We start from the raw sequence: 24,303 nt of genomic DNA on the forward strand, positions 1-24,303 counted from the left end.
TCAGTATTACAAAAAAAAAAAAAAAAAAAAAAAAAAAAAAAAAAAAAAAGAAGAAAAAAAAGAGGAAAAGGAAAATTAGAAGGGGAAAAGCTAATGCATAGAAAAAAGATCCAGACTTTTGAAGGCTGGTAGAACAGTAGAAACAACCACCGATGAAATAGCAACTTAACTAAGGAAAAAAGAGAAAATAAAAAAATAAATAGGTTCAGAATATTGACAAAGAGGGAAGAGATCAGAAACAAAATTAACACGTATGTATTCCATGCAGACTTGCCTGTAAAATAACAATTTATTTTAATACTTAAAAACCACACACAATCCAGTGATAAATGTCAATTACCAATAATCAGCATAAAGTGCCAAACAGCCATACAACTTTTTTTTTTTTTTTTAATAAACAGAACTTATTGGAATGTCTCTTAGTTTGAATACACTGTTCAGAAAGCCAGCATTTAAAAAAATACGTTCTCAAGTTGAGATTTGTTCTCTCACACCAGGACACATGAAGACTTTAAGTACCACTAAAACCACGTTGTGCATACCGTCAGTTTGACGTATTGCCATCTTTCTTTCCTCTGGGTTTTTAAATAAGTCCAGAAGTTACAAACTTCCTCACAGCACACTAGACCACAAGGTAATAAAAAAGTTCTCCATGTCCCATGAACACTGATCTGTCCCAACACCAGGAAGCCGTGGGTCTGAGATCTGGATGCATTTTCTAACGCATGATAGGACTCCCCACTTAGAGAGACTTAGGTCATTTCCAAACATTAGTTTTCTTCTCCTTTTCTGAAAACAAACCAGCAAATGAGATTTGCAAGTTGCCCCTCTCCTTGTCTTAATGGTGCTGTGATGAGAAACCACCGTTTCAGTTCTTAATTGTCTTCTGGAATTCTTTGTATTTCCTGAAGTGTAAAAATAAGAAGCTTTATACAGTCAAAAAAAAAAGTATAAAATAAGAGTTTGGATTTTCTTAAGTAATACTTTTGGAAGCTACGATTTTGGTTTCTTTTTTGGTTTTTTTTTGGGTGGGGGCGGGGTTGGTCAGGGGTATCTTGTGGGTTTTTGTTTGGTTTTGAAGAGATTCCTGTCCAACACGTGAGCACCACCTTTTGGCATAAAGTTTATCAAAGCCACACAAGTCAGCTAGCACTCTCTGTATCATTCACGTATATTTTAAATTCAAAATAATCTTTTTTCACCCACGACTCAGGAAGTTAATTGCTTAGACAGGGGATTGAAGGGGTGCAGATTTTGCCCTTTTTAAAGTAGAAACAAAAACAAAGCACAAAGTCCAGTGCTCCCATCCTGAATGTTTTGTTTCTGCTCTAGTTTTGGTGTAAAGTCTGAAAGGGAGGAAAAGTTCATAGAAGTTGGAGATTCAACACTTAAGTTTGGCGGGTTTCAGTTCCTTTACTTGCGTGTGCAGTGTCTTGTGGACTGCTAGTGTTCTGGACTGGCAAAATCCTTTCCCGCATTCTTGACACTTAAAAGGCTTTTCTTTAGAATGGATATATCTAGAGAGAAAAAAACAAATTGACATGTCAGAAATAACTGGCCTAAACTCAGCAGCGAGCTGAGGGAGAATAGGCTGGACATTTCTTACACCTACTGCTGAGCTTGGGAGTGCTGGAGTGCGGTTCTCGGGCAATTGTCAGTATGTATGTGTGCAAGAGAGGGGGGCATCAGAGTTATAGGGTGCCTTTCTTAGGGATAAAGAACTTCTCTTTTACTTTGGGGTCACCAGACTGTGTGTCTTCATGACACTTCTGAGTGATCATAGAGGCAGAGGACACATGATGCAAATGGAGGGAGAAAACATCTGTAGAAGTAAAAAGGAGGTTGTGAAAGTTGTCTTTATGGAGTGTGTGAGGTATATCTTCCACTGTGAGTTACCTGGGCTCTTCCACTAACAGTGGGCAGAGGAAAAATTAGAGGGAACACTCTTGGTTGGATGGGTACTTAACCTCTCTTATAAAAATCTTGAGTGTAGATTGGGAACTGGGAGAGTACAAATACACAAGGGAAAAAGGACAGGAAAAGAAAAATAGTTACCTGTGATCCCTCAGGTGATCCTGTCTTCTGAAAGCCTTGTGACAAATATCACATGTGTACGGCCGTTCATCGGTGTGGGTTCTTTCGTGGATCAAAAGGTTGTAGGACTTGGTGAAGTGTCTGCCACAGAATTTACACACAAACTCCTTCTTGGTTTTGGACGGTAACCTTCCCCGCGTGGGTTTCTTTTCTGGAGAGAGTTTAGTCACCTCAAGCAAAGACCCCAGCCCTGCAGGTGAGCCCTGACTGTCTGCCTGTCCCAGTTTAGAGTGGTCCTCTTGTGTGGCAGCCACTGCTAAGTTGGCAAAGTCAAAGCGGGGTTTGGCTTTGAGGGTCATGTTGGCAGCCTCTTGCTTGGGCTGGATGACATGTGGGAAGAGTGGGAAGGTCGGCAGCTGGAACCGTGCATCCACCAGGCTGGAGACGCTGGGCACTTTGGAGAAGGAGGAGCGGGGCAGATGCATGGCTGGGTAGCCCAGAGTCCACTGGTGCAGGTGCACGGCGTGCAGGGCACTGAAGCCATAGAGGTTGGAGAGGTGGTCAGAGGGCACGGCGGGCAGCCCGTTGAATGCTTGCAGGAAAGAGTAGTTGGTAAGCTGGAGGGAAGGATGGATAGGCACTGGGGCCGGCAGGGTTTTACTTCCCATGGTGGCCGCTTAGGAGGAGGATCTTCAGAACAGGGGAGCAAAATATCTGGAAAATAAAGATGGAGGGGGGGAGAGGCAGAGGTAGATTTATATGAAAACAAAAGCACCTTACCTCACCCCTCACCAATATCCCTCTCCAAAGCCACAGGAGGAGATTGCCTTGCAATTAGAGAGGCCTTTGCTGTCAGTGTATGCCCAGATTCTCCCTCTCCCCTTCTCTCTCTTGCACACAAATGTTGTACCTGCATCCACAATCATTCACTTCCCAGCAGCATCCCCTGCTGTGCAGATTTCCAATGATCTTGTACACGGGGACAGCCGAGATGCTATTTTTGGCCCAAAAAGCTCAGTCATCTTCCAGTAATTTAAAATCCCTTCCTGGGTGACCTCAGCCTTTAGAAAATAGCGAGATACTGCCCACTACATCTGTCCAGAGAAACTGCATTTAGCCCTGACGCAGAGAAGGGTGCAAAGTTTGCTGCCCCTGGGTTGCTCAGTTCCCTGTGGTCTGGCCTCAGCCATGCCTCTGAGATGATGGAGGCACTTGGATGCTCAGAGCTGCATGCTCTTCCTCTTTCAGAAAAATAAAATAATTTTGGTGAAAAAAACATTATGGGGAAAATACCTGCCAAAGTCCATCCTCTTGTGTACTGCAAAAATAAATAGGAAAATTCTGAATTTGGGTGACAAATGTGAAGTGCCATTTGCTGTTCCCAGGGAGAAGTGCCTGGCTTCAAGCCCACATCCTAATCTAAGCAATTGCTTAATTAGAGTCCTTCAAAAGGCTAAAAGACAAGAACTGGTGAGATCCTTCCCATGGGGCACCTAGACCAGCAGCTGCAGGGCCTCAGTCCTTCCCTGGGCTGGGTGCCACCACTTTGGTCTGTGTTTCAGGGTCCTGCCAAGCCCCTAGCCTCTCTTCTAGGCCAGATCCCTAACTGTCCCATCCCACAAGATGGAGGGGAAAATGCTACAAGGCAGCAGCATTGAGGCACATCTGGCCCAGTCTGAAATTCAGCCCTGGCTGCTGTCAGCCATTTGTCAGGAGATGCCTCCTGAGGGTTGTTGGTGGGGACACAGCTTCCTCCCTTTGTGGGTGTGAGAGAGCACCCATGGCTTTTGGAAGCATCATAGCCCTGCAGCCCAGAGAGCCTCATCCTTACTCCACAGTCCTCGACTTATACTCTCTTTCCCTTCAGTGAGCTCTGGGATCTGCTTTCAGTGGAGCTATTTTCTGCCAGAATCCCCACGTTTGCTGCAGTGTTCCCACTGGATCCACACAGGGTTTTTATAAGATCCTGACAGGGTTCCTGCTGAGTCACAGCAGGTTCCCCCACAAGATCCCCACCGGGGACTCCATTAGGGTCCTTGCAGTATTCAGATTAGAGTTCATCCCCATGTGAAGAGTAAAGCCCCTTTGGAGAAACGGAGGCAGCAAAGTACAGCAGAGCAGTAATTGTCCCTCTGAGCTGGAAGTCTGGGGGTGTGGAAACTGGTGGTAGAAGAGGTCTAAAGAAAAAAAACAAATCTGATTTATATGTGTGCTGTTGCCTGGAAAGAGGAGCTGTGGCTGGGAGGGTGTGAGAGGGAGAAGCTTTCTCTGAGCAGCTCTATACTCCAGGCCCACCTTTCACTCTGCTTTACATAAATCAGCAGCAGGAAGAGAGACTCAAACTTTAGAGGAATTCCACGGCAATGACCCAGAATAAGAGATTGTGACATTTTTTGTTTTTCAATTGGATACATTTCTGATAGTGACTGATTGAAAAATGCACACATTATATTCTCTATTCACCTCCCTTTCCTCCTTTTTTCCCTCCTTTTTTTTTTTTTTGTTTTGTTTTTTGTTTTCTTTTTGTTTTGTTTTGGTGGGGTTTTTTTTGGTTGTTTTGGGTTTTTTTTTTTTTTTTTTTGCTAGTCTATTTAGGGCTGTTGAACCAACCAGACTGTTTTGTTGCTCTACTGGGGATATACTTTTATTTAGTTAGTGCTGCATATACACTAAGCATGTCCACATCACAGCACAAATGCCTCAGCTGGTGACCCCGAGGACAAAGTGCACAGAAAACGCTCTTGTCCTCTCGTCCAGGTACCTGAAAATGTCTGTTTCTGTCTGTCACAATGGCTCCGTGTCCATTTCCCTGTCTAGGTAGCTCTAGATCTCTCAAATATGAAACAGGCTACTGCAGACTAAGTTTATCCCTCTTTCTTTCTTTGTATTCTTAGAAAACACTTAATATGGAATATATAAGCAGAAATCTACTGTGTCTTGAAAACGTTTTAAAAATTCTCTTTCGATTTTCCCAATAATGAACAAGGCACAAAACAAGGAGAAATGCAGTCAGGTCATTATAGCATCCATTGTGCCCACAGTTGTTTTTTTTGTTTTTGCTAGAGCAGCTCTGTTAAATTAAAAAAAAAAAATCCTAAAAAGGATGAAAAAGCAAAAGACAACAAGGGAATAAAAAAAAAGAGAGGAGAAGAAAATAAGAAAAAATGAGGTGGGAGCAGACTGTTCATGTTACTACAAGTTTTTTGGCACTTTTCCAGAAATGTAAGCTATACTTTTTCTCTGTACAACCGGGATAGTCAAAAATATGGATGAAGAGCAGGCTATTTTATAAAGAAGTCCCCTCATTTCGGGACATCAAAGTGAATGTGTTTCACAGTGGAGTAGCTCTCTGGTCTCCCACTTGCCCGCAGAGAGATCAACGTTTCTTTGATTTCGGTGTCACCTCCACCTTTAATTCTGATTCATGTAAACAGATCGTTATCGGGTCGTCTTAATTTTTTTTTTTTTTTTTTTTTTTTTTTTTACAGAAGAAGACCCCGCCAATCCTCTGCTTGAATTCCCTCACTGCATTAAAACTGTACAGGGTTTTCTTTTTTAACACAAAGTAGCTCGGTAAGTAATTAAGAACAAAACACTTGTGTTCTGACTGAAACAAAACCCACTCATGCCAAGATAAATTTACCCTGCAAAATAGGATCATAAACTTGAAAGTCTACATCTGTCTCCAGCTTTCTTACCCTTTGCCCTGAGCGAAGACACGGTAATGCTATTGTCCAGTTGCCACTGTTTTAAGACCATTTCAATCTTAACCTTCTAGATTAAATTCTACCTACTCTATATTCCAGGAAAAAAAAAAAAATCTACCTGGCTTTCTGCTGGTAGCATTGCAAGAGGCGAAATTAAATGGATTTTTAAGTAATCTTGTGGCTAGTTGGTATTTTTTCCTTTCTACGTTGAATTATCAATTTCCGATGTATCCTTTGAAAGGGTTATTTGTTACATTAAATACCTGACTCATAAATAATGAGGTTTGCTAATTAGTTCCACATGGAAGAATGGAGGAGGTAAATTACCCTGAGAACGTTGCTTATTTTTACAAACATGATAAAGTAGCGGGCATAAAATGATGCATTCTTGCGAGAACCTCCAACTACAACAATCAGGTTCTTCTGTCAAAAAAAGTTCCCTAGTTTTGCCTAAATTTTTTCAAGTCTGGTAGCCCTGTCCTTTCGGCTGCAGCAATTCGGTGTGCAGCATTTTGCCACCAGGTCGGCTATTTGTTTTGTCTCCTTTGAGGGGAAGAAAATTTCCCTTCCTAAAGTTAGAGCGAAGAAATGGAGCTTGCAAGTTACCTGTGTTTGGGAAACTAAGTGGAAAGGGAATAAAACTGCCCTTTCGCTGCTCATTTTTCGAGCGTGGTGCTCTTGAGGAATAAAATGCATTGTTCAACACAGATTTATTCAAAGTATTAATGAAGTGTGCAGAATCTATTAAAGCGGGTTTATTTGGGGCTAATTGAGCGTGAAAGAGTTAATTACTAACATTAATGAGGACTGGAAGGACTCAGTTAGCGTGCGCCTTGGATATCTCCGCTCAATCCTTATAAAATCATCATTCACATTTTATCACGAAATCGGTGTTGACAAGTCTCCCCAGACCACCACTGCGAGCGCGGGTGACTGAGATGGGCTTTAGTTTCTCAAACAATAATAATAAAGAATAACGGGGGGCCGAGTGCACCAGCGATGGCTACAGTGCCAGGGCAGCCTTTATCCAAAGCAGCAAAGATCCCCGTGCTCGGCCCCTGGAGGGACAGCGGCTACGAGGCCACGGACGGGAGCGCGGCCCCGCGGCGGGCGTGGGTGGGTGCCGCGGGACGGCCGCAGGGGCAAGCTGCTCCACCTTCTCCCGGCACAAGTTCTTAGATAGGTTTGGGGGTTTGTGTGCGTGCTTTTGCAATCTCCTCGGGTGTTGAAAGGCCCCTAGCACAACATTCGCCCTTGTTTTCTCCCTAGAGAAATACCCAGTGCCTCCCCTGGACAGGAATAAGTCGTCCTTCCTCTCTCCCGGCCGCAGGGAGGATTTCTTGCCTCTGTACTCCTCGCTTCCCATGGCCACAGCACGCACAGCCCGGGTAGGGGCAAGGCTTTGCGGTGACAGCCCCGGGGGCAGCCGGAGCATCCCCGAGCCCGGCTGCCCGCAGTGGGACTCTGCCGCGGAGCTGCAGCTCCAGGGCCCTGATCCCAGCGCTGCCTTTGGGGTCGGGCCTCTTTCTCAGCTGACTCCGGATTTACTGAACTGGACCTACTGTGCACCTGTCTGGGACCCTGCTGCCTGGCTTACAATTTATCAAACAATTCCTGCGGCACTACAATAATCTCCAAAATGCTCTATTTTTATAGTTCCCCTGCCAAAAGCCAACTATAACAACCATACTCTAATCCTCAGCTTTGCACTGACACTTTATAGGCTCGGCCTCAAGAGAAGCTTAGTCTCTCCTGTGCATAACTTGTTTCGATCCTCTCAGACAAATATAAACATCAGGCTCATTCCTGTTATGGCCTTGGGAAGTAAGAGAGAAAGCTTTTCAGATCCTAAAACACTGGAGTTGCAAGGAAATGAAAAAGATGGAAAGAAGAAACCTCTCAGAAATAAAAAAGAGAAAGAAGAGGAAAGAAAAGCTAATAATAGAAAGGAGAAAAGCTGGAAGTTCAAGGCCGTAAAGGACATGCAGGCTTCAGTTTTGCTCGTATGTGTCATTTTTAGCTCGGGTTTGAAACACTGCTTCTCCGCAAGGGGGGAGACACAACTTTGAAAGGGGAGGACAAATCTTTAAATAGCATCAAAATATCCGAGACCCATGTGAAGGCTTACCCCAGCCCCCCACCCACCCGAAAGAGAACAGTCCTCCTCACATGAACCACAATATCCACGCTTCTGCACCAACCAGCAGATCGTGGGAGGGGACGGGGGCAAAGAAAGAAAGGAGGTAGAGTAAAGGAAGTGTTTGAATCGATATTCCCAACCCCCGAGGCTTGGCAAAACAAAACCAAACAGAATGAGTTGTTCTTTTTATTTACCTAATCCCGATCTGTGCTCCACCGCTGGCAGCAGTTAAAAGATCCTGGGCTAAATTGGAGCTGGTAAAATAAAATAAAGGGAAAAAAAATAGGGAAAAAAAGAAAAAGAAAAAAAAAAAGAAAAAAGGAGGTTGGGCTAGGTCAGTGTCTGTGCTGGCCCTGGGGGCACAGCTCACCCCACCCACCCCACTGCTCCTCCAGCGGGTACAGGCAGATCCGAGCGGGGCCAGGTGTCCAGGTGCTCCGGCCGGCGGCCGGAGGTGCTCTCCCTGCTCCTGCTCCCGGAGCCGGCTGCGTGCGCTGGAGTGCGAACGCGCCCGGGAGCAGTCGCGCTCAGACTGAACCGATCCCTTCCCTCCTGCCTCCTCCTTATTTCAACCCCCCCTCCCAGCTCCCCCCTCAACCTCCCACCGCACTCCGGGCATGCGCACGCAGGGAGAAAGTTTCTGGCTAGGAAGAACCAACTTTTCAACCCGCTTCTCCGGGAGGCACAGCAGCCCGGGGCTCGCAGCCCGCAAACCTCTCATCTCTCCCCCCCGTCCCCGCTCCCGCAGCCTCCCCCGGGGCATCTCCCCAGGGTCCGCTGCGCTCGGCCCCCGGCGGAACGTCCTCCCGGGGGCCCGCGGGTTCCCCGCGCAGCTCCGCGGGTTCGGGACGCTCCCCCGGCGCCGCTGCGCGGCAGCGCTGCCTGCGCCGATCCGGCCCCACCGCTCCGTTCTGCACCTCACGGCTGCGAATCGCGCCGAACCGCGCCGAACCGCGCCGAACCGCGCCGAACAGCGCTGCACCCACCTCTCCCGACCGCCGCGCTGCGCCCCCTCCCCGCCGAGCGGAGCCGCGGGACAGGACTCACTCGGACCTGCCCAGAGGGCGGGAGGGGGACAAAGGCAGAAAGGATGAAAAAGTGGGGGGAGGATGGAAGGAGGGATCTGCTCCCGCTGGATGGATTTAGGGATCGCAAGTTGTTCTCCCTGAGAAGATCCTCAGAGAGGATTCCGGGAGCCGCTTACCTGTGAGGGGTCCACCCCCGGGAGGACGCTTCCTCCAACCGTCCCATCATCCCTCCTGATCCCCACTTTCCGCCCCAGCGCCCCTGACCTGGGTGCCTTCCTCCTGTCCTTCCTCCCACGGGCCGGGAGGGTCTCTCCCGCGCCCCGGAGGGGTTCCACGGCGTGCGAAACTCCGCGAGTTCCCCGTGGATGGGAAGCCGCAAAGCTTTGCTTACGTCCGGGGGCGACTGCCCGGGCGACACAGGAAAAGCAAAATAACCCTCGAAAGAAAAAGGTTAAACATGCTTTATAATTAATCCTGAGGCCGTAATCTCCTCGGTTATTTGTTTTTCTATTCATTCATCCATTCACACTCTTTTAGATCCGGGAAGGGGAGAAAATTGCTTGGGTATATTACATTGTCCCGAGAAGCCAGGGTAATATAATACGCGAGCGAAGACAGATCCTTCAGGATAACACAGTACCGTGCTCAGGGACACGCATGTGTCTTTTTATTCTTCATGACACTTCTGTTATTACACCTTTTTTTTTTCCCCACCATCTCCGAAGGAAAAACAAGCAAACAAATAAAACCAAAATCAAAAAAACAGCAACAAGAAAACACTACATTATCTTCCTGCAGAATAAGTGTTCATGAGCATGACAGTAGTGGCGAAGCAAGCCTAGCCCTGCCATTTCAACCCCAAATCCTCTCTATTTTTATGGACAATTTGGGGTCCAACATTGCACTCTGCTCCAGGCAGTCGAAGAAATTTTTGTTCCCTTTTTTTGTAAACGAGTGGCATTTTTATGAGGCAAAGCAGAGACATTCCCAGTTCTTCTTCAGTCAGTTCTCTCGCGTTTTGTGTTGCTATTTTGCTATTTTCTCTCTTTCTGTATGATAACCCTCACACACTCAAACCCCCGCCCGCCGCCGGAAAAAAAAAAAAAAAAAAAAAAAACATCCCCCCGGACAAGAAAAAAAAAAAAAAAAAAAAAAAAGGCTAAAAGGAAAAACCCTCAAAACCCAAACCCCTAAACCTCGTATTTGCATTCCTGTCGAGAATGTGATCCTGTGTCCGGTGCTGTAAACTGACTTCTTTGAATAAGTTTGCATTTTCAAATATAGTTTAAGTCCAGTTGTCTGAATGCGAATGTAACATTCCCAAGTGTCCCCAGACCAAGATACAGACCGCAGATAGACTCTTCTAACAGGAGATGTATCTTTTCTCGTAGGAAAAATCTTATTATAGCTGAGGGTGGGTGCATGCACTAATAAAACAAAAATCGCAATTCTCTTTAGAGAAATAGCGGATTAGCTGAGACGGTAAACACAAAACCAGCTACGATATCTGCACGTGCTGCCTTTGAGGGAAAAAAAAAAAACCAAAAAAAAAACCAAAAAAACAAACTATGCACTTCCAGGTACAAACCCCATCATTCTGATATAAATACTTAAACATCGAAATGCGTGGCAATAAATGATCTCATTGTCTACGGGGGAGTGAGACACACACTAAAAAATATTCCCACGCGAAAGTAGTTTATAATCAAAGCAGATCGTTGATAAATCATTCTATTCTAGAGTATTCCTGGAAGCTGTAGCTGAAAGCTGCCTGGATAATGTGTCGTCTGATATTTACGTATTTGTTAAAAAATAAAAATATTTGGACTTGTCAACCCATTGGCGATAGAACTGAAGTTTCAGGTTAACTGTCTTGTTAAGTGCATTTATTTTAAATATCTGGCGTTTAAGTTACGAAGCGTATGTTGTTCCAAAACCTTTATTCTCGAATGGATTTTTATGATGTCCCTTGCTAATTTGCATTATGTCAACTTGCAGCGGTGGGGAACCTAATATGGGGAACGGGGAACAAAACCACTCTGACACGCAGGGAATATGTTGTGCTTTTCCACAGCGAAGATCTGCTGTCGATTAGGAATGTTACGACTTCAAGAGAATTGTGAAAAGTGAAGGCATCTGCTCCCAAAGCTAGCCACGTTTGTAGGATTTAGACGTGACAGCGAAACCCAATTCGTTGCAAGAGAAATCTATGGGATGACTGGGGAGACCGGAGCCCCCATTCCTATTTCCCACCTGTATCCCCTTCCCAAAATCACCCTCTTCCCTATCCTGTCCCACGTATCTGCAAGTCAAAGGCCCCCAGTTCTATGCACCCCATTTTCGGGGAGCAGCAATGCACCCCATTTTCGAGGACCCAGCGCACCGGGACTGCCGGTCCTCTGCTCTCCCGCAGCGCCGGAGTCGCCGTCGGGCGCTGCCGCCTCGCTCCGGTGCCGTCGGCGCCGGTGCTGGTGCCTGAACCGGGGGGAGCGGCTTAGTGACCCTTGCGGAGCAGACTCAGGGGGCACGGGGAGAACACCTGAGGGCATTTCCCCATCGCTCCCGTGGGGAGCCTTTTGCCTCCTCTCTAACGAGTTCTGCGCACTGCGGAACTGGCGATCTAGCCCTGCGCACTGCGGGCACTGGCGATCGCGCCTCCTCTGGTTCACGCTCCTCTGGATGCCGGTCATCCCTGGATGCACCTAAACGCGTGCTGGGAGAGGGCTACATAGCCTGACTGATGTTCCTCTTCCCTGCTGCAGCTGGAATACCCAATTTCACCCACTTAATCTTTGCAAGAAAAACGATTCCCGGCCCCACTCCATAGCCAGGGGCAGGATAAAACTCCCTTTTGCTTCCGTGGGACTTTCTGCCCACCGGGGAACTGTGCTTGTCCCTTAAAATTCCTTTACTGAGAGGAAACAACTGCGCTACTCGCGAAGCATCATCCGCCGCTGGGGCTGGAGGGAGCAGCGGCTCCGGCGGAGCAGGGGGAGGTTCGTGTGCTCGGCGAGTCCAGGGGCTCCATCGCCCCCGGAGTCCGGCGAGCATAGAGGTGGTGCGTGGGGGATGGCTGGGCAAAGCCGCCTCCGCCCGGCAGCCCTGCAGCTCCCGACACTCCCGGGAAAGGAAGCGGGAGCAGGACTGAGCAGCCGGCAGCGCTCGGCGGCGGCTCCGGAGCTTCACCGGGAGGTTGGAGCAGCCCCGGCGGCAGACGCGCAGGGGAGAGCAGGCACAAGTGCACTCAGCGTTCCCCTCCTTGTCCTCACGCCTCCCCGGGCAAGGTGTAACGCCCCCGTTATCTGTGGCACCCGGGATACATACATATATGTATGCGTATATATGTATTCTGCTTTTCTTCGCTTTGCCTGGTTTCTCTTCTTCCTTCGATTTTGCTGATGCTCGCAGTGAAGGACTAGACTGTGTGGACTCTGCCCTCCCCGGAACGGCCCGGACTGAGTTGAAAAGGGAGAGTCAGAAAGGGGCAGGGAAGGCCACGGGCTCCCGGGGGCCGAGCGCGGAGCGTGGCCGGGAACTGCGGGTGGCGGTGGGCGCCGGGCAGGGCCCGGAGGCAGCGCGGACGCTCCCGCACCCCCTTTCCCAAACTGATCCCCCGCTCCCTCCCGACCACAGTTCGCCCCTCAGGCTCCTTGTAGCCTTAGTATTTTAATAGCTGCTAATGACAAGAAAGGGAAGAATAGCGGCAAACAACGCGGGTGGAAACTGCTCCCGCGATGCGAGTAAACGCTCTTCAAGTTGCAACTCCCGCCTCCACCCCTCAAAAAGAAAATCGGTGCAGAGATGGATATAACGCTGTTCTGCCAACTTTGGAGTTTTCTGGGTTTTTTTTCAAACTTCTAGGGCTCCTTGAAAAGGCAAACTTTGGAACATCTCCATTTTGTTAATAAGGGAGAAATCGTTCTTGCTTGATTGCGATGCTGAGATGCAACCGGGCGCTTTAATGTATTACCGCCCTTCTCTAGAGAGTTACTGCGGCGGGGAAGAGATCCGCGGGCGCGCAAGTCCCGGTTGGCCCCCCCGCGCCCCGCGCAGCCGGCGGGGACAGCCCTCTGCCAGCAACTTCTGCGGAGTAGGAAAGAAAATCCAGAGCACGGAATAGAGCGATAGGGGATTTGTCTTCTTCAAGAATCACAATGGATTTTGCAAGCAACTAATTAAGCACAAGATCTCCCCCCACCACCAGTCCCCCGCACACACCCCTTGTTTGCAAAGCGGTGTGAAGTCGGTTGTGTAAATGATTCCACTTTAACTTCCAGCCCCTTTAGATCACTAATAATGTCGTGGTGGTCACTCGTGAAGTGAGAGTCAGCATTTCCATTATAATTTCCTATTTTCAGGAGTTTTTACAGTGGTCATAAAATTTCAATCCAGGCTCAAACTTGGCATCCTAGGGCTCCTCCCAGGAGTCATTTCTTTTTGTTGTATTTGAAAGAGGAAACCATTTATCTGTTTTTACATTGTGAGAGACCAACAAAAGGAAGCAAAAGCAGGGTTTGTAGAACAGCTTTGTATTTTATATCACTTGCTTTTCCTCAGCTTTACAGTATCTGCCATAGCTGTTAAAGGAGTACAGTACACAGTAATTAATAACACATGAAAAACCATCAGGTTATAGAGAAACCAGGGTCTGCAATCAGAACTGGTAGTATAAAATACTCTTTATCATTCTGAAATCCTTTGCTTTTCTAAACCAATAATTTATTAGCAATACATCCAAAATGTAATTTGATGCTAGGGGTCACTTCGATTCAAAACGAAATGATCATTTTGAAATCTGAGAAAAACTTTTGTATGTGCTCATTTTTAAGGAAAATTTTGTAGAAGTACAGATGTTTTCATTGCAGATTTGAGGGGTCTATCCTCCAGCCTCCTCTAAGCAAGTATATGTACAACAGACAAATAATCTTTGGATTTAGGCGTCCCTAAGTATTCATTTATATGATGGATTGTAATGGCTATATGGTTCCCTTGAAACCACTATGTTCTATCAGGTCAAAAACTGCTTCTTAAAAAAGTTCATTTAATACAAGGGTGGCTGGAATGATTTGTGTACATTACATTTGCTCACATACAATTCCCATATCTGCTGGAAATTGAGTAAGGATTTAATGATCCCAGAGGAACTGAAGGCTTTGGTGACATGAGTTCTGAAGGGGCCTGTGAGACAAAGACCAGTGTCAACTGGGACACTGAAGTGGAATGCCAGCGAAGCCTGGACATCACATCATTTTGCTGTGGATTATGCCTATGCCACATGTTTTAAAGGGAAATCCTTTCTCTACTGCTATAAAATACACACTTCTGCTAGCCTTGAAACTCAGTAGGGGTATCCCCCAACCCATCCAGCTCTGGTTTGTCTAGGAATAAGGATCACCAAGAGCAATCTCTCAGATTTCAAAGAGTTACTTCTAGATAGTATCAAAAGATATGTATGAAATTAGAGTTACATGTGTATACATGTAAATATATATACACTAGAAAAGGGAAGAACCTTTGTATGTGCATGTAGGTATAGAGAGATACTAACACACACAGCATTACAGGATGCACAATGGAAGTAGGAGGATACCTCTATTGAATGAAGGATTATCAGTGACCTTTATATTTTTAATTTTTTTTTAATTATATGTAACTTGATAAGGCTTATATTTACTATTGTTAACACTTAAAAGAGGACTCCATAACTTTCAGTGAATAAAGACAACATTTACATACAATGGTCTGTCAATCACAGGACTGGAATCAGAATTCCACAAGATTTATCTTCCATGGAGTGATTTCATCACAGTGTCATTGGGCTAGTAACCTCCAGTGGATGCAGCACTTCCTGAAAGCAGGGAACTTCCTGTTGAGATCATTTTAGAGAAACCTTTCCCTTTCTTTTTTTCACTGACCATGTGCTGGCACATACACAGACCCAATGGTCCTTGTTTTAGGTATCTCAATTCATAGCCTGAAGGTTAGGGGAAGGGTATAAGTCTTTTCTATTTCTACATTTTTATCAGGATTTATCTTCAGAACTTAACGAAGTACATATCTACAGTAGTTGATAGGTCACACACAACTGTGTGACAACAAGCTTGTTACAAATGAAAAAAATGAAACATTTTCTGCACCAGAAGTGGTTAGAAAAGCTTTTCCTAGTTTAATTATAGCAACATTTCATGGTAGCAGTTCAGCATCTCCTTTGAAATTAGCAGGACTAGAAATAGCAATATAAATTGACAGGACTCCACAATTTACATCCTAATTATTTGGGATCTTGTTTTGGCTTTGTCCAGTGCATAGGTATGTAATGAAACAAGGCTCTGAGTTCAGTCAATTGCCAATACTCCTATCTCCTCATCCCGACAGACAGGACACTGGAGCCCACAGGTACATTCAATCCATGTGCAGCAGCATGAGGGGTGATTGGGCCATCACTTGTGCCACAGAGCTCTGGCAATCTGTCAAGAGCTGTGAGCTTTCCATGCCTGAGACTCAGCAGCTGCCATGCCTGTCTGGCACTGCAAACAGGGAGAAGAGGTGATGAAGATTGGGAAGATCTTGTGCAAATCCACTCTGCAGTCTTGGACAGGCTCTAGGGGCAGATCTGCTGGGTCAGGTCTGTAGAATCATAGCCTACAGCTCAGAAATGTTGGTAGTGTTTTAAATATCCTGAACCTGAACCTTGGAAAGCGATCCAGGGAAGGCAGAACCTGGCTCAGTAGCCAATAGGAGCCAATTTTAAAAACGGGTTTGGGTCCTTCACTCCTTCAGCAAATATTTGAAACTGCCAGTACTTCATGTCCTGTAGAGTGATGGAAATTCACTACAGGACTGAGAGGTTCATGCACTGGGGTCACCTTCCCTGCTCCAAACTAATGTGTCGTCCAGAGCTGCTGGTCCCAGCTCTGCTGCCCACTCCCTTGGCTGTAAGCTCATTGACCAGTGCTGCTGGCAGACACAATGGCCAACTCTCCACAGGGACAAGGGCATTTTAAATTCAATTACATCAGCCCTTGGTCCTCTAAACCACATCTGGGCCCCCTCTTTTCTATAAAATGATGATTGCCAGAGGCCAGTTGGTCCTTAGCCATATGTACACTGCTGACATGACTACATGACACTGAAACAACCATGGAGTTCAAGTGTTCTTTCTCCCACAGAAAACGATATGATTTTTTATGATTGGCTTCAGTGACATTAATATCTAACAACTGCAGCATTGTGTCACTGCAGAACCAATTTCTTGGCTTTTACTCAGTGGAAAGGTGTTATTTTAACAAAAAAATATTGTTTTTAATAATACAGGACTAGTGCCTGGATAAAGTACGTAGAAATATTGATTTGGTGAGAATTTTATTATTTAGAACAACCCTAAAATGATGTTTATTTAGGATAATGTATATGAAATCAGAATTTTAGTTGTATAATCACTCACAATGGTTTTCCTGTTTTTAGTAGTTTCTAAATATATAGCAGTACTATAGGGAAAAAAAAAAGAGGAGTTTTTTGTTTGTTTTTTAGTGTTCACTTTCAAAACCTATATAACTTCCCTTTGAAACTACATGGAAATAAACCTGAGGGGCCAACTAAAAGTCACAAAAGCAAAGGAAGTTAAGAGTCAAGTTGGAAAGACAATTTTCTGTCATACATAGTCATGTTGAAGTGTTCAAGATAAAGGTCACCTAACAGGGGGGCTTTGTGCCATCAGGTGATCCTAAATACCAAATAAGCTGCAATACACTGGCCTGAGGGGAAGATTAAGTAGTGACAGAGTTTGAACCCTAACTGAGAACTTCCTGCTGTTCGTGGCTTGAGGTCAGGCCTTTAAGATTATTTTGAGATAGGCTTTTGCGTTTAAAGCTGTAGGAATAATACAGTCAGGGCATCATTGAACAACAGACAGGACCATAAAAAAAAAAAAAAATCTCTTGGAAGAAGAGATCCTGAAGAAAAACTCGCCAATCCTGAAGAAAACTCGCCACCTGCTGGCCGAACGCCTCCTCGCGCTGCCCTTCTCCTATGAGCATTTGCTAAAGTCGGTATTCACCAGGTCACAGCAGCTGAAATAATCCTCAGTTCGTGCTCTCGCCAGTTAAAGCCTTCATTTTGGGACCTTCTGTCTTAAAGCAAAAAATAATTTTCATCTGAAATCTCTGTGTGATACTGTGTTGCAGTGATGCTTGAAAATACTACAAATCAAATATTTCAGCATGAATAATAGTCTCTCTCAGCTGAAATACTTTTTTACAAGTGAGTTATGTTAAATGCATTTTAAGACTTATATATCCTCTTTCTTTCCGTTATGATTGCATCAGGAATCTTTGTGTGTTTTTTTGAGATATTTGTGTTGCCACAGGGTCTTTTATTTGCTGTTACTTCTTTTATTTACTGTTACTAAACAGTAACTGGAGATTTTTGACATCTCATTAGAAATAGTTCTCATTCCTGTAATGGGAAAGTGAATACCTCTCATTGCTAAAGCTTACCATCTAGCTTTTTGTTAGTTGACATTTTAGTAAGCAACTCTAGATTATTTAGTAGTGATAACAGGATGTTTTTGCCAATTGAATAAGTCAGGTATATAATGTTGTCTTTTTTCATTACTGTCTGCTCTACAGTAAGCTAAATTAGATGACAGATCTCATTGATTCCAAGCTAATTTGGGTAGACCATTACACAATAAATCAAAATACAATGTGAACACACTTCAGAACTAATACTTAGTTTTCAATCTCTTGATGAGGGTTGTGAGTGCACAAGCCACAGGAAAAAAAAAAAAAAAAAAACACAGCCAGCAGGTTCTGGACACAGCAAGGGAGAGACACTGAAGGCTGGGTTCATCCAGACTCAGTGACCAAGTGTCCCATGGAAGGGGACAGTGGTCAGTGTGAGGCTGGAGTGCAGCAAGGTGTAGGAATTCATTTATCAATACAAACAACAGAGGAGAAGGAAAAATAAAACATTGGGTAGCTTTCCAAAATGGAAGAAAGAAATAGAGAAACAGGTGAGACTTAAACCCTGTTCATTACAATTTAAATAACATTTGAATTTTAATTCAATACTATACATAATGCAAATGACAAAGGTACTGAAGTTTAAAAAATGTAGAAAACAAGAATAGTGGAAATATTTAAAAAATAGGTATATAACATAAATGTAAGCATAATACTGAGAACCTAAGATAGAAATATTGGTTAGAAGATCCAAAAGAATTAAAAATTGGCAATTGTTTTGAGTCCTTAACCATTAACCATTAACAATTCAGTCTCTCAGAACCCCAAAATAATTTTGGCTCAGTGTGTGGTAATAAGGATGATCAGAGAACAGTAGCAGAATAAACAAATTCAAGTGAAGCAACTAAGGAGAGGATATCTCTGGTGTAATGGTGAATGTGAATGCTAAAACCACACTTTTCTACCCAAGAAAGGGGCAAAAGAGACAAAAGCATCTATGAATGATGAGGTGTGGAATCAGATCAATTGCTTCTATTTAATTCATCTATAGCTTTGCTCAAAGCACTTGATCAATTCTCTGCTCTGGAATATACATCTGTAAAAGATGGGTAAAAATGTCCACCTATAACTGCCAGGGATTATGTAAAGAAAACTATTACATATTATATTTCACAGAGGGGAAAATAGCTACTGGAAATCTGCATTTTCTTCAATTTGGCCTTGTCTCAGCTACTGTAATATTCTGTCTTAGTTTAGTCACAATGCAATTTTTAAGCATTTTGGGGAGCCTTTGCTTGGAATTGTCAGCTTGCCAAAATTACATTCTAAATTGTTAAGGTTTTCACAAAAATTTGCTCACATAAAGCAGTGGTAAGTTTCTAAACTGCTAGCCTCTCTTTGGGAGCAGATTTTGGGCAAGACTAGAGTCGTGGACTTCAACTTACAACTTGCTCTACTCTTTCTGACTCTGATGGAAAACAACCAGGACATTATGTCTGTCTTAGAGTGTCCTGGATAGGAGTGGACCCTCAAAACTGAACCCTACCTCTTCCACTATAGTCGTTCTATCATGACTTCTGACAAGTGGTCGCCACCACCCTGTCCCAAAGAAGAAGGCAAAGATGAAACCAGATAATGCTGCTTTTCTCACCTGTGGATAGTTATCCAACAGAGAGGTCTACACTTACATTTCTTGATCTCCTTTGGAAACTGCAGAGACTGCTTTTTGAGTCATGACTCTTAGTATAATTCTTATGGAAGGAAAATAAAGGTGCAACTCAGACCTTTAGTTACAGAAGAAAATTAAGGCTAGAAACTGAACTTGAATGGTTTTCCTGAGTCAGGGTGGTTTGGTTTCTGCTCTCTGGACATCCAGTTTTGTATTTTTGTCATGATTTAGCCCCAGCCAGGAACTCAGACCCCCACAGCAGCTCACTCCCTGTCAGTGGAATGGGGGGAAAAAGTGGAAGGGTAAAAGTGGGAAAACTCTTGGGTTGACATAGAGACAGCTTAATAGATAAACTAAAAGCCTCACAAAAAAAAAAATTGTATCAGAAAAATAAAACAAAGATTTGGAAAACCATTTCCCCAGGCCCCTAGGGAAAGCAGGTGGTCACCCCTTCCCAGGAAAGTTGGGCTCCATCACACATAATGGGGATAGGGAAGACAAAATGCCATCACTCTGAATGTTCCCCCCCTTACTTTTCCCCCTTCTATTTTATCTGTTGAGCATGATGCCATATGATATAGAACATTCCTTGAGTAATTTGGAGTCTACTGTCACAGCTGTGTCCACTTCCAACTCCTTATGTCCACCCAGCCTCCTCGCTGGTGGGGTGGGGTGAGGACCTTGACTCTGTTTAAGAGCTGCTCTGCAATAATGGAAACATCTCTGCACTATCAACACCATTTCCAGCACAAATACAAAACACAGACCCATACTAGCTGCTGTAAAGAAAATAAAATCTGTCCCAATTAAAGCAGCTCAATTGTCTTCACATGGGTTTCTTATACATAATTGTAGAATTGCTGAGAATTATTTTCAATAATTTTTTTCATGTTGTTTCATGTCAATAAGTTTTTTCATGTTTTTATCTCTATTAGAAAGCCATATCAGGTTCTAACATCCTACATCTTACATCTCATGTGCAGTTTATTATACCCATATGTTTTGTGCTAATTTAAACTGTTTATCTTCATCGATGTTCCTTTTCCTCAGCTTTCATATCCTAATGTAAACAAATCCTGTTCAGAAGGATGGATGCTTCATGTCCAATTTCCTTTTGATGAACTTTCTCTGCATCTCCTTCATTTTGAATTAGTGGTCTTAATGGTGGCTTCTACAGAAATTTAAGTACCAAAGGTATTTGGTACCCAAGGTATATGGTTATGCAATGTTTGCATCTATAGTCTCATTCATCCATACATACAATTAAACTTGATTAACAAACACTGTCTGAAATATAGCCCCCTTTGAAGTAAGGCCATGCTATTCACAATCTGGACAGTTGTACAATTTAACTATTTTTCCAGCTCAGTTGACCTGAACAATATTGGTTACAGATCTCCTCTCTGAACAGATACATCCTATCTGCACACACCTCAGTTCTTGCAGCCTTGCTGTGTGCGGGCCAGCTGAGTGTCTTTCCTCTTCCTTTTCCATCTGCTTGAGGCTCTCTCATCTCTCTTGGCTCAAGGGAGAGTGTTTACTGAGGGAAGAGGGTATGGAAAAGGTTATGACTTTCAAAGATAAGATCCTTATTGTGGCTGACTCTACCCAAGCACTATTTCTTCCACTGAAATCCAGACAGTCCTGTCCACTGCATCGGGACTGGTCATGTTTCCATCTGGGGGGCTGTTATCCTCTTCCAGGAATGTCTGCCATCAGCAGTATAAGCTTAATTCAAACCAAGAGGACAACTGCACCTGCTTCCTCTCATCCAACAGGGCAGCTGAGCATCCAGATGTTTATAGTTGTGGTTGGTTTTAGGTATTTTTCATCTACTTCTCACAGGAACTAACAGTATTGATTTCCAGTGACCATACATTCCTAACTTCCTGTCTTAGAGGACTATAGTATCCTTTCCACCTTTTCTATCTCTGTCAAAGATCTACCCTATATATATATATATATATATATAAAATATTTATATATATATATATATAAAATAAAACTCGTATCTGTGCTTTTTTGATTCTTACTTTAGATTTTAGGGCAGTGTTCAAGTCAACTATTGTTAGATTTAGCGCAGCTACTGTACTGCTAAAGGAGATGCTTGGGAATAATTGACTGAGCTTAACTTTGCAGATCAGATGAAACTTTTATATTTCACACTTCATGACATTTTACTTATGGATTCTGAATGGAAGCTCTTCTTAATCTGGCTTTATTTTATACCATTTGATGGATAACATATTAAGTTTTTCATTTGGCAGTGAATTGCTTGCAAGCTGTTTGCAATGGAGACTTATTTATGTTTTCACATGTTCATTAATTTTCTGATCATATATTACTGTTCTAGTTTGACTCAACACATTGTGTTAAAGCTCTCAACATGTGCATGTAAGCTGTAAACATTTTCACAGAACCCCTACTTTCCCCAGATTTCCATGAAAAGAGAATTTCACTCACTAAGACATTCTTCCAAAATCATAACCAAAAATCATGACGAAAAAAATGAGCTAGAATTTTTAGCTGAATGCTGCTTCTCAGATATTACTTTTGCATAATTTATATAGCCTGATTTTGACTGTCAGGATGAAGGTTCACTTCAAAGCCATCTTCTGCAATTCAGTTTTCCTTCAGTCTCTATATGAATTTATAAGGGAAGTCATAACTGAATTATGTTGAGAGTTTTCCACCCTGCTATATGTATAGGATTTAGTATGATCTAAAAAAGTAGATGATACAGAGAAATTAGCAAAAATATTTTTTTTTCAGTTTATATTTACTTGGTTGTTTTCTTTCTTAATTTCAGTGACCAAGAGAGTGATCACTGGTAGTCACTACTAATTATAACTGAAATAATTCTATTTTCTGGGCAGGAACTGTGAAAAGCAAGAAGGAATGGCACTGTCTTATTCAGTTTTAGAAATCTGCAATGTAGATGTTTTCCTCTGGAGTAAGCTGCCTTGGAATCAGTGGGAAGAAGCAGGCAGTTGCAGAGTGCTATTCATCTAATCTGTTTTAAAGCCCATTTTTTTAGCACCTGCTGCACACAAACACACTCCTGCTATATTTGGCAGAGAACCACTCTCTCATATTGCTCGTGGCCTTTGGCCCTTCAGGATACAAGTCTGTAAAAAGAATGGCCCTCCTCATTTGATCTACAACTCCTCTGCCAATGCTTCCAGCAAGCCTTGCCAAGTTATCCCAGTGGTGGGGCACAGCCTTTGCAATGCACAATCCTGCTAAGGCCTGGCCTGGACTCATCAAATCTGTTGATTCATATTTAGTTAAGTGAAGGTGACGTTATGACTTGATGACTTCTGTTAACCATATTTTTCCAAATAATGCATTAATATGCCTGAGCCTTTAAAATTTTGTTAAAGATTAATTATTTAAGGGGTTTTCTTTCTGGCAAGGATCACCATACCATTTATTTGTCATGAAAACAGAACTAATCAGTATAAGGGCAGAACACTTAGAATTCATTCTTGAAAGGGGTGTGTCTTAGGGGTGGGAGTACACATGGCTCTTATTAGCCTCCTTTGCCAAGGAAGAAAAGATGTCCAAGTTCAATTTTCCTCTTCTGTTCATTGAATATGCCATTGCCTTTTAAACAGGTAGACATTCCCTGGTGGGATGGAGTTAGAGGCTGTCTCAATAAGGGACATGAATCCTGTGTCCTATTCCCTGCTGTAGGATATAGGTGTTTCTCACATTACAAAAGCAGTGGGGACAGAGTTTTGCCACCACCACATCACAGGAAAGGAATCACATCAAAGGGAGGGGGAATCTCTGCCTGTGTCCATGGTGGGTGAGAACAACCCAAATGGATAGACTGTTTATAGTCAGGGCTGAGCCTTAGGCTGCACTGCTTTCAGTAGCCCTTAATTCAGTGGAAATATCTTCCATCCTGGTACTATGTCATTCACTTATGGGCTGTGTTTAGTCCCATTTAAGGTCAAAGGATAACATTTCTCATAAATGTTAGAAAAAAAGGACCAAAAGGACGTATTTCCACAGTTCTCAGAGAGTCTTTCCAATACCTGGTTTTGTGATTAAGCACTATTTGTGGGTGCACAGAGGTACACTTGGTGTTGGCATGTGTGTGTGTCTGTGTGTGCACAGAAGAGTAACAGACTTTGCCTTCTTTCATTGGCAGTCTTTGGGTACTTTCACTCAGGGTGGGAGCAGAAGGTCCAAACATCTTCAGGCTGGGCTGCATCTGAACCAGCATCCCAGGAACAAGTAATATAATAAAATATGTTTGTCTAGTTCCCATCTATTTTTTAAGAAAAGTAACTGTGCATTGAGCACAAGTATGCTCAGATTATATTCCCCTTCAGTTTCTAGGCATTATAGGTCACCAGTGCTCAGGCTGGGCTCAATACTCAGCTGTCCTGTCTAGGACACTTTGTATCTGTCTTGGTTATCTACAGAAGCACTCCAAAGTCAAAGCTTTTTTTACATGCTTTTTGGAATTAATAAAGCTGGAATCAAACTATAAACCCCAAAATCTTGACACAGTCACTTGACTCCCAGTCTTTGCTTGTTGTAGGAACAAGGAGTAAAAAACTTTTCCCTCCTCAATTCTAGGGCTGTTAGTTTCGTTCTTTCTTCCCATCCTTTTTCTTTTTGCACTGACACACTTCCTACCTCACAACAGCTGTTTTGTTTCTCAGTCCTTCAGTGGACTATATCTGCCAGAAGGTTTCTGCTGAGGCAATGAAGACGTGGGCATACTGAAGAGGTCTGTCTGTGGTGGGAGCAGAGTCAAAGGTGATTAACAGGAGTTTGTGCAGAGCTTCAAAAGACAAGTTTTGACAGTAAAAGTGTTTACAAGGTGAATTCTCTCCACCAGGCAGGGGAGTAGCTCCCCACAAAACCATGCATGTGCTAGAGTGAAAGTGAGGGATTTTTTGGGTGTTCAGGCTGTTTGGACAAAAGTTAGCATACCCACCAGGGCTGAGGGGTGTGGGGACAAATTGTGATGCTTTTGCAGCCTGGTTGGACAGGATCTGGAATAGAGAGTAACCCATACACATATATTGTATCATGGCTAGAGTGTATTAACACAGCATAGCCAAAAGCCATGATCTAAGAAGACAGGTTCAGTGAAAAGCTCTTCACCTGCCAGCACTAAATTTTATAGGTTTCCATTTCTTGGGTCAGTGGCTTTATTAAGACCTGAAATACTGCAGGGTGAGTATTCTTTAACTTACTTCCAGCTGCTGGGGATATGATTATTTGTAACATACTGGTTTTC

At 43.8% G+C, this 24,303-nt stretch overlaps 1 protein-coding gene across 2 annotated transcripts; it reads right to left on the reverse strand.

The window, feature by feature from the left end:
• Positions 1-256: 256 nt before the first annotated feature.
• Positions 257-8,399, reverse strand: OSR1 (odd-skipped related transcription factor 1). Of its 2 annotated transcripts, XM_053939659.1 has the most exons (4): positions 8,076-8,399; positions 2,056-2,748; positions 1,418-1,517; positions 257-905 (listed from the first exon to the last, which is right to left on the reverse strand). In XM_053939659.1, exons 2-4 carry the CDS (start codon positions 2,700-2,702, stop codon positions 876-878), a joined length of 777 nt encoding a protein of 258 aa, XP_053795634.1. In that variant the 5' UTR covers positions 2,703-2,748; positions 8,076-8,399; the 3' UTR covers positions 257-875. The 2 variants fall into 2 exon arrangements, with proteins under 2 accessions (XP_053795634.1, XP_053795633.1); XM_053939658.1 differs by having other exon boundaries at positions 257-1,517.
• Positions 8,400-24,303: the final 15,904 nt, after the last annotated feature.

Source organism: Vidua chalybeata, chromosome 3, assembly GCF_026979565.1.
Source record: "Vidua chalybeata isolate OUT-0048 chromosome 3, bVidCha1 merged haplotype, whole genome shotgun sequence".
Taxonomy (NCBI): Eukaryota; Metazoa; Chordata; class Aves; order Passeriformes; family Viduidae; genus Vidua; species Vidua chalybeata.

Bases quoted from the DNA above. Each gene is read 5' to 3' on its own strand.
- OSR1 (XM_053939658.1), bottom strand. From the start codon at position 2,702: ATGGGAAGTAAAACCCTGCCGGCCCCAGTGCCTATCCATCCTTCCCTC. The intron at 1,518-2,055 runs GTAACTATTTTT...TTTTCTCTCTAG, and splicing joins GATCACCTGAGGGATCACAG to ATATATCCATTCTAAAGAAA.